The sequence below is a fragment of the Hydra viridissima genome, unplaced genomic scaffold (genome assembly GCF_058129835.1).
Source record: "Hydra viridissima isolate aposymbiotic clone 2 unplaced genomic scaffold, HvirCarnegie_v1 scaffold_13, whole genome shotgun sequence".
Taxonomy (NCBI): Eukaryota; Metazoa; Cnidaria; class Hydrozoa; order Anthoathecata; family Hydridae; genus Hydra; species Hydra viridissima.
This window is the reverse complement of record NW_028324312.1, coordinates 2,488,679-2,499,171: the sequence shown is the minus strand read 5'-3', so window position 1 is coordinate 2,499,171 and position 10,493 is coordinate 2,488,679. Positions and strand designations below refer to the sequence as shown.

Sequence of the window (10,493 nt, the reverse complement as noted above, 5' to 3'; positions counted from 1 at the left end):
TGATTCATCGAGTTTGTGTAAAAGAGTATACGGCGGGACTAGATAACTCGAAGATGTATGTATCAGCTTATGCCATTGCTAAAACAAGCTTTTTTCCATCATTTGAAAATAATGAGCTTTTTATTATTAGTTCGTGCAAACGTGTTCGAAGCTCTGCTCAAAATAGCCAATTTGTTATTTACTTTTATCAATTTAAAATGAAAATATTTTTTCTGCAATTTAAAGTAAAAACCGAATGTCTGCACTCCCTAAATTGAGGTCATAAAAAATTACAAAATGATACGTTTTTTTTCCATAGTTGTTCCCATTTTTCCCATGCGTTTTTTTTACTTGTATAACATATCCTAATGCTAAACGCAAATATGAGTGCTTTAAAAAAATTTTTAAAGAGTTCATAATTGAGTGTTAGAAGAACTTTGTGTAAAAATTGAAAATAATCTCAAAAGCGCAAATTTGTTTATATTTAACTTAATCATTATTTCATTATGATTCATTAAGATTAGTTATCAGTATTCTACCATATGCTTAACTTTTAAAGTACCCTAAAGCCATATGTCTGGCCTTATATGTTAAGTGCTCCTTCTTTTCTTATATTTGGCATTACCTAAGGGTTCCACGTAGAGAGAGAGAGAGAAAATGAGAGAGAACTTGTGCTTTTAATTATAATAGAAAAAAAAATTATTTGTAAAAAAAAGTAGTTATTGCTATAGATATTACCACTGTCACACATATTAAAAGTTCAGATCTTAATCAGGTAAAATTTTATTGTGTGGGAGGAATGACAATAGAAACATATGGCATTATTTTCATTTTATTCCAGAGAAAAGTTTCTGAAGCCTATTGGAAAATATTGTTATTCAATCAATATCAAAAGTTTAAGCTGGGGTTCACAGCGGTGCAGTAGTGAATTTCTAAACTAACGTGATTAGTCTGAAGTTAATAAGTAAGGATAAAAAACAGTAAACCCAGGGTTAAACATGAGAAAACTAAATTTTAAAAGAATTTTTAAACATTGATTGATAACTATTCGATACTTGTCCACCAGATATTGAAAACAGTACCAATTCTGAAAAACAAAAGATAATCAGTTTATTGAAGATCACAAACCAGATAAAAGTGAAGAATACCCGAAGAATACATTCAAATTTTATCTGGTTAAGAATTAGTTTAAACATTCTATTTCAGTAGGAGAGAAAGCTATTCTAAACTTAATATGGGGTTTACAACAAATATGCAGCAACAAACTTGTTATTTTATTAAAAGCAGATAAAAATGAAACTCATTGAAGTTCTTGAAACTCATTAAAGTTCTTGAAATGAAATCAAAGTTTTTAAAAATCTGACAAAATTTTAAAAGATAGAAATGCTTTTTTAGATATTGTTGGTTAAAATCTGACAGTTTTAAAAGATAGAAATGCTTTTTTAGATAGTGTTGGTTAAAATAGCTCGTTTTTGTTTTAAATAATTGAATATAGAGATTTAATCGACATTAGAGAGCGCATTGTACGAACAAGGGATTTTTCAGTCTTTACTTCCTTTTTTCAAAAACAGTAACTATATCATTGAAAGAGATTCCATGCATATTTAAGATTTCGTAATGCCATCCACAATCGAAAATTGCAGACCGGTTGTTGTTAAAGAACCTAAAGAGATTTGAGAAAAACTTAAATATTGAGTGAAATTAAAACCAGAAATATCGAGTACAGTTATAACTTGAATTATCGAATGAACTATTTCTAGAAAATTGAGTGTACAATGTTTTTTTATGGCTACATCTTTTAAAAAGATCTGTTTCTTTTAAAAATGAATGTTTGAATTGCAATTTGAGAATCTTTTTTGTCAGGTTTACCATCAATAAATAAAACTTTTCGACTGAAAACTTTGTATTCAAGGAACTTTCAATTTTAAGTTGATGCATTCCCATAACCCTCGCGCTTATCATACCTTTTCCGAATTTCAAAGACACCTTAATGTCCATCAATCATGTTTTATGTATATTCGGCTATTAAAGCAAACAAAAAAATGAAACTGATCAACACAAAAGTTTAACTGGTTTTTCCCTAATTGACGGTTTGCTTTCTATTATTGACGAGCTATATATAGTCCATATTTATCATGTAATACAATATAACAAAAAATGTGCAAAAAAGTTTAAAATCAAAGTGGTTTAAAAATTTTGGTTAAGGGCTTATGGGTTTTTTAGTAATAATTTTGTATTGGTTTTTTTTGTAATTTTGTCTGAATTTATTGGATTTTGATTACAAACTATTGCATTTTGGTTAACACTTGTGAATTTACCGTTTTCTTTTTTTTTCATAAAACTTTCACAATACTTTTATTGCTATTTTTACATAAAAATTCATCTCAAATCAGAACACATCTGTTTTATGATTTAATACAACACTGTACAGCAGCATCTTGCAACACTTTACTACTTCAAGACAAATGTAGAAGGAGATCGGTTTTTTCAAACGTTTTTCGATATCAATGATATCGATTGTTTTCACGATATCCAGTATGAACATCTCATCTTGGAACGATCTAATCACTTAATGCACTTTCAACTCTGTAATCTTTTAACATGTCCCAAAATAATATGTTACTCGGTTTTTTTTGAGGTAGCATGCTGATGCAAGGCAGTAAAGACCGAATTGTTCATTTTCAAACCTTAATTAAACACCTGATGGAAAATAAATGAATCAATCAAACATAAAAAAAAAAATATAGTTAATGATCAAGACATAAAATAATTAATGATCGAGATATAAAGGTTAAAAACAGCTGAAAAATAGTGCTTACCGAGTTTTAATGACAGTTAGTTTTATGACAAAAGTTACAAACAGTTTGATGATATCAAAGAACTTTTTCGAACTTGGATCGACTTCAGCAGCTGAAGTTTTAATTTGCAAAAAGTATTCGAAATACATTTTGCTAAACAAAATATTTGTGCGTTAATCATTTTATGAAAAGTTATAATGAACTACTAAAGTTGCACTGTAATTACGAAATGTAATTCTGATAGAGGAAAATTAATGCTTTCTTTGATGAGAAATGCTCTTTCAGCTGTTAAAATGAATTTTTAGCGAAAAAAATATTTTAGAATATGAAAAGCTATTCACCTATTTTTTCTGAATTATATATTTTCTATCTTTTATCATACACCATCTTGCATTCATTTTTTCTTATCTATATGTAAATAAAAAGCCTCGCATAACTCAAGGTGTGAACTTAATTAGCACGTATCACTAATATTGATATGTGCATATCAAGAGTATTGACATGTCAATAGCATATACATGTTATTTACAGCGGTTTTTAACGACGCAATAGTCATCTACGAAATGTATGTTTTAATATACATTAATATTCATTTTGAATGAACTGCCACAATGTTTCACATAAGGTGATTCCCCCTCTCCTTCCGCTAAAGATATCGATAAAGATTTATTTTTCATGTTTTATGTGTCTCTTGACAATAGTTGTATAAAACTTACCGAACTCTAAAACTGATATGTTTTATTCTAAAAATCTCAAAATTTTAAACACTAAATATTTATAATCACCACTAATAACCTAAATTAACAAGAATGCTATGCCTACTGCCTGCACTTTTACCTACGGAGGCCTTAAAAAACTCAAAACCCATAAGAGCTAACACGCAACAGCTGCTGCAAACCCCAGAGGAATTCTTCATAACTATAATCCGTTTCAGGTTTTATTACATGTCTTAATTTTATAAAATTAAGTTCGACACATTTTAACAAAATCACTTTTTCTACACTATTAACTTATTCCTAATGACGTTTATTTTCTGATGACGTTTTCATTATACGATTTAATGACTGATATGATTTAAATACCATAGAAGTGTTAAATCGAATAGCGTAAAGAATGGTTGTAAACCCGAAGATTTTATTATAAACTAGAGCAGAAGTGGGTTTGATATGCCCGCCCACATCTCAATACACTGTATTAAATGCCGCCAAAAGTATAATTAGTGTCATATTTTTTATTGAACTTTTACAAAAGACTCCAACACAACTTTCCTCTATATACGCATGCAGAATATTTTTTTAATAATAATGATCGTCAACTTTCAACAAGCGTGTGAAAAAGATGTTTATTAAATAATTATTGCATTATTTTAAAAATTTACGTACTCCAAAGCGAAAACTGCTTTTAACGGTATAAATATAATAATGGCAGTTACTTTTCCAGCAAAAATAGTTCATTTAAATCACCAATAATTCGTTTTAAAATAGCGGTCTTTTTTTGTTCTTTTTCATTTCTTTTATATTCTTCTTGTATTTTTAAGATATCTTTCCATATATCGTTATATAAATCTTTCTTTGTGGACCAAGGTAACCAGGTTGGTGTTTTTTCTTGCACTGTAGTATCTTTCGATATACCGTTGTATGAATCTTTCTTTGTAGACCAAGGTAACCAGGTTGGTGTTTTTTCTTGCACTGCGATATCTTTCGATATACCTTTATATGAATCTTTTTTTGTAGACCAAGGTAACCAGGTTGGTGTTTTTTCTCGCACGTCATTCTTCGCAGCCCAAGGTAACCCGATCGGTCCATTCTTATTTACTTCTTTAGAGTCATCTTCTTCTTCTTCCAATTTATGGGGAAGAAGTAATCCATTAGTGACAGGAGGAGGGGGCATTGTGTCTCCTACAACTTTTCGTTTGAATTCTGTTAAAATCTCATCAAGCTCTTTAGTTTCTATTTCGCCCATGTTTTTAGATTGATCTGAAGTTGATTGGAAATTTCCTAAAAGCGAAAGAACTTTTGCCAGCATCAACTTTTCCTTATCATTATATTGGTTTGCGTTCGAAAGGTTGTTTTCTTCTTGTAATGAGTCTACAATCTCGCCAGTTTTTAGTGTTAGTGGCTTTTCCTCCTCAGGTTGATTAGGTTTACCTTGTGAGTGGTACCCAGGATATACTTGTTCGCTTTCACCTCGATCAATCTGACCAAGATTTTTGGTGATTTCCTCTAGCATTTCCACCACTAAAAGAATACAAAATGTTTATGATTAAGAAAGAAAATAAGAAAGAAAATGAAATTATTTCAGGAGTAATATTTTAGGTTATTAATAAATGACCTAAATAATAAATCAAAATTACCTTTGTCTTCTCGGGTAAATGCAATTACTGCTGCGATGAGCGTAAGACGAAACAAAAATTCCATAATTGTTATAACTACTTTTTAAAAATTCCTTAAAAAGAAAATAAATAAAAATTAAGTATCAAGGAAATAAAAGAAATATAATATAAGGAAAATAAGTCTTACAGGTTGGCAAAGTGAATAGGTTGTATGATTTTTTTAAAAAACACTTATTGAACAATTAATTTACAGTGTATATTGAGCCTTAAATGTACTTTTAAATGCGTCAACAAAATCTTGAAAATAGCAGAAAGTAGAAAAGAATGAACTGCGAGGTCTCATATTGTTTAATTATCTGATCACGACAAACTAATGTACTTTAATATGACGAATGATCAACATCATTTTTTATAAGTTTCTTAATATGACTTAACACGCCAACCTCTCGAGATGATTTGCAATTTCATGCGCGAGTGATTGGAAAGAAGTTGCGACACTCAAGAATGTAAGACGATTTGTTAAAAGTTTCACTAACAAATCAAATGCAAATATAAAAATTACAAAGCAAATAAATTGACATCTTAAACTTAAAAAAAAAGTTAAATTTGTTTCGTTTGAATGGTTTAATAAAAAAAAATATTGCCGAATAATGCTCGGAAATGCTAAAACACGTGGTATGAAAAAGGTAATTAAGCAGCAAGTCTTCAGGAAATATTTTTTTGTGTTAAATAAGTTTTGACTATTTCGGTTTTACATTTTAAACCCCAAAATTTCCCACGGGCGAACTTAAAATATATTCCTTTAGCATTTTTTTTTTTTTATTTCTGTAATTTTTTACCATTGCTAAAATTTTCTTTCGAAGCTGACAAAAAATGAAAATAGAAAAAAAAGGAGATTTTGCAAATATTTTTTAGTTTACTTTTCGGTGGTTCCTTCGCCTTTGAAGTATTTGTCTGATAAACCCCCTTTGTATTTACAACAAGTTTAATGATCGCCAAGGGTTAAATAATTTTTTAAATCAGATAATGTATGCTATCCATTTTGTATCGTAATTTAAACGTTTAGGTGCGATAACCATGTCCACTAAGCACTTCAGTTACTAAAAATCGCGGACAAGAGTCATAAATCTGTATTCGAATAGTTATCTTCTAACGGTGATAATCAATGAAAGTCGAAAATGATAGCTTATAAGCGCTGACTTTTTTTTGCTTATTTAATTTCAAAAAGTATTCGTGCTATCTATGAACACCTTTAAGAACTATTACTGAAGGTCTTTTAAACTTAATCGATGAAACAAAACTGGTTTTTCATAGATAAATATTTCCGGATATATTATTCAATAAAATGACTTAAATTAACTTTGACAGGATTACGTTCGGATATTCATTAACATATATATTTTTTTTAAAAAAAAATTCTTAAAGACTATAAGGTAATTAATCCCATTGGTTGAATGGAATTTTTCTTCAAAAGCCAATACGATTTTGAAATCAGGTTTAAAAACTCCTGCCATAGATTTGAAACTCTAAAACTCGGTTTGCTAATTTTTAGGAGGTGAGATAAATTTCAATAAAAACCCTAGTTGATTTAGTTTTCTCATTTTCGATGCCTTTTTTTCTGCATTGTCAGTTTTAGCATTCTTTGAATTAAATAATTAATTAGTTTTCTTTAAACCTACTTCTTTCCAATTGAACTTTACGCAAGGTGGTTAGATTAAATAAACTGTTATCTGAACTTTATTTTCGAGCCATTAGATTACGCTATGTTATACAATTCTTGACGTGATATTTTATTAAATACTATTTATGTCTGTACATAAAACTATGATTACATGTCTTTCCTGTTTTTCCTCCCATCATTTTATAGATATATACTTTTAGATGTTAATAAAATGAAGTGAATAGGAAAAGAATAAATTTTATGCAACATAAAGACAAGACAAAAAATCTGTTAATTATAAAAATTCTGCTCATTCAACTATTTAGGCATGACGAGGTTTAAGTATAATACAAAGATGATAAGTTACATCATCTCCTTGATAATATGACCGATAACTTTTCCAGATAAAAAAAGAAACGAGTTTAAAGAAATTCACCAATATATTTTGTAAACTTAATTATTTCGAATCTAGACTTCGAATGTTTAAAAAAGAAACGAGTTTAAAGAAATTCACCAATATATTTTGTAAACTTAATTATTTCGAATCTAGACTTCGAATGTTTACTTCAAACACAATTTTAACTTTCCGAACAAGTTTAATTTAATTCGATATTTTTTTTTCTGTCTGTGAGAGATGTATATCAAACTGTTTATTTACTTAATCCCTTTATTTACATATTTATATTTATATATACTTATAATCTCTTTTATAGTTCCAAGTTGGTCCAGCTTTTTTAATACTTCACCCTTTTTACATGCGACCAATAAAGTTACAAATGACGGAGAGAAAAATTTCAAATAATGAAAATAAAACTTCAATTTTAATTTAAAAAAAAAATCTTTTGTCCAAGATTAAAATAAAATTGATCAATGTGATTCACAATTATAAATTTTTTCATTAAACGATTTTTGTTACATTTAATCTACTAGCCACAACGCTAAATTTATTTAAGGGCAATATGTAAGTATATCCTTAAAGCAAGTATTATCAGAACGATACTTTTAATATATTTCACAGAGAAGCTCGTACCAACACTTTTACAGACAATTTATGGTAATACTTCACTATGGGTGCGAAAGATTAATAAAATAGTATTACTCGTCCGCTATTTTCAGTCAAATTTATTTACATAAGGATGGACAATGGAAATCTTTATTTCAAAAACTACGTCAAAAAAGTTTAATTTTAAGGAGATCTTTCAATGGCAAACATGACAATATTTCTCTTCTTGTATAAATAGGTTTAATTGTCCAAACTGAAAAAAAAAAAGTTTAAATAACTCCAAATATACTTACAGATTCAAAATATCATAAACATAAATCCGAAGCAACCTTCCTATCGTAAAATCAGCTGAACAAATCTGTAGAAAATCTTGTATTTTGTAAGTAATACAGATTAAACGCTCTTATTGCTGACAGTAATTACAGCTTCAGTTAAAGAAACGCCGTCATGTAAAAAATAACATTAATCTTTTCATACAGAAAGTTGTTAACTCTGCGTATTTTAATCTTTCAAATATGGATATCCGAAATTTTTAACACATCGACGTGAAATCGAAACCCACTCATTTAAGAAATAGTATATAATACGCAATCGTTCATTCAAGTCACTCATCAATAAATCTTCAATTAATACTCAAATCTTCTTAAGGAGCTTGGTTTTTTTAAAAAAATCCTAAATAACGCAGAAGCCCCGAGATAATTTACTAACGTGTTGCCTGCTGTAACTTAGCTTACTCTAAGATTTTGTTATCACATTTATTTATGCTGACATTTTATTGTATATTTAAAATATTCTATACTTCCTTTGTGAATTCCATCAAAGCGTTCTTTAAGTGACGCAAACAGTGATTCCTTGCTTAGCCAATCAATATACTCAAAATAATAAAGTTAATGTTTGATAAAGCAAGTGATCTGTATAAGTTAACTTGAATCTTTTAACAAATTTGAAGTAAAGGCAGAAGAAATTTAATCCTTAAATACATTAAATTTTCAGTCAAAGTGCCCACTCTTTGACTGGAAGAATAAATTTTAAGTTAAAGAAGAACATACTAGAGTGAGCACTTGCGCATCTACAATGCTTTTTCTTGCATAGTAAAAACAATGTTTCAGGGGAAATATTTTTTATTATTTTATATTTAGAAATATGATGATAATAATAACAACAACAACAACAACAACAACAACAATAATACAAATAATAATAATAATAATAATAATAATAATAATAATAATAATAATAATAATAATAATAATAATAATAATAATAATAATAATAATAATAATAATAATAATAATAATAATAGTAATAATAATAATAATATAGCTAAACAAACAAAAAAAAAAATTATAATTTTTTTCATTTTATATATGAAAAAATAAATCTACATAATTAAAACGTAACTATGTCATTAAACCATCATGCATAACTTTTTAAATTTATGATTTCCATAAATGAAAAATATTATACATGATGGATTTAATAGCATAATCACGGTTTAATAGTGCAGATTTAAGTTCTTAGAAGAATTTAAGAGAAAGAAAATTCTTCTTAGATGAAATATAGGACAAATATATTTTTTGATAGGACATGTAATCAAGTTGATGTTCATCAACTTTTAATACTGTGTAAAAAACAACATGTTAAATATCGCTAGTAATTATTTATAAATATCTTAGTTTTTATAAATAAAGTATTAGATGAATATTTCTAAAATATTAAATGTATAATGGTGTAAAAATCATGCAAATATCTTGAGAAAATCAAAAAACATTTTATTTTCAAAATTAAAATTTATTTCTTTTAAAAATACTTTATAAATATCTTTTATATAATTGTAAATTATTATGTAAATATTTAAGGGAACGTATTAACGATAAACTAAAAATAAAGAGGTTTTTATGTTGAAATATTTATTTTCAGGGTTCAACAAAAAGTCATTGTTTTGCTTGGCAAAAAGAAAACAAAGTCAATTGTTTGATTGTTGACTGATGAAATCCACTCCACACCCATGGGTGACACCCACACCCTCGGGTGACAGCTTTGCGAGTTAAAGAATTCAAACGCGCTATAAAAAAAGTTAGCGCTTTGATTACAAATTCACTCAATAAAACCTACTAGGTTCTTCAAGCTATATAGCAATCAACATAATCTGTTATTCAGCTTATGGAAAGGGGCTGGGGCCTCAGCATGAAAGAAGTGTGGTTTTTATATTTATTTCAAACAATAGTCTGATCCAGCGTTTCAATCTGCACTCTGAGATATAAAATATACCGGATGATTACAAAAAATAAATATACTCTCAAAAGTGTTACATGTGTAAAGAGTTATCAAGAACTCGATATCTACTGTGGACAATATGTCCCGCAGATTCTAAAAGTGTAATTTTGTCTCACGGTTTGTAAAAATTAGGGTTAATCTTTACCAACAAAACCTTTATGGGTATTAACATACCTTAGGGTTATGACATTTTTCAAATCTAAAAGCCTGTGGTGGTAAATAATGATTTTTTGCTTATAATTTTAGAAAAAATTTTTTTTATTTTATTTAATTTTGAAAACTCCCGCACCTAAAGAGGTGTTATAATGCACCGAGTTGACATAAGTATATTCGGCTGTTTACAAGTCATTTATTTCAAAAATGGCCAAAATAGTATACGATAACTAATCAAGGAGGTTTTCAATTTCTGAGTTACTGTTTATAAACTTGCTGTTAAGATAATTG

At 28.1% G+C, this 10,493-nt stretch overlaps 1 protein-coding gene across 1 annotated transcript; it reads right to left on the bottom strand.

Annotated features, from left to right (window-relative positions):
* Window positions 1–3,884: 3,884 nt before the first annotated feature.
* LOC149880053 (uncharacterized) lies at window positions 3,885–8,529 on the bottom strand. Its single transcript, XM_090070754.1, has 3 exons — window positions 8,066–8,529; window positions 5,131–5,222; window positions 3,885–5,014 (listed from the first exon to the last, which is right to left on the bottom strand). The coding sequence occupies exons 2-3, from the start codon at window positions 5,192–5,194 to the stop codon at window positions 4,206–4,208; spliced, it is 873 nt and encodes a 290-aa protein (XP_089926880.1). The 5' UTR covers window positions 5,195–5,222; window positions 8,066–8,529; the 3' UTR covers window positions 3,885–4,205.
* Between the last annotated feature and the right edge of the window lie 1,964 nt (window positions 8,530–10,493).

Coding starts and splice junctions, on each gene's coding strand:
- LOC149880053 (XM_090070754.1), bottom strand. CDS start 5,194: ATGGAATTTTTGTTTCGTCTTACGCTCATCGCAGCAGTAATTGCATTT. Junction 5,015..5,130: donor ATTTACCCGAGAAGACAAAG/GTAATTTTGATT, acceptor GTATTCTTTTAG/TGGTGGAAATGCTAGAGGAA.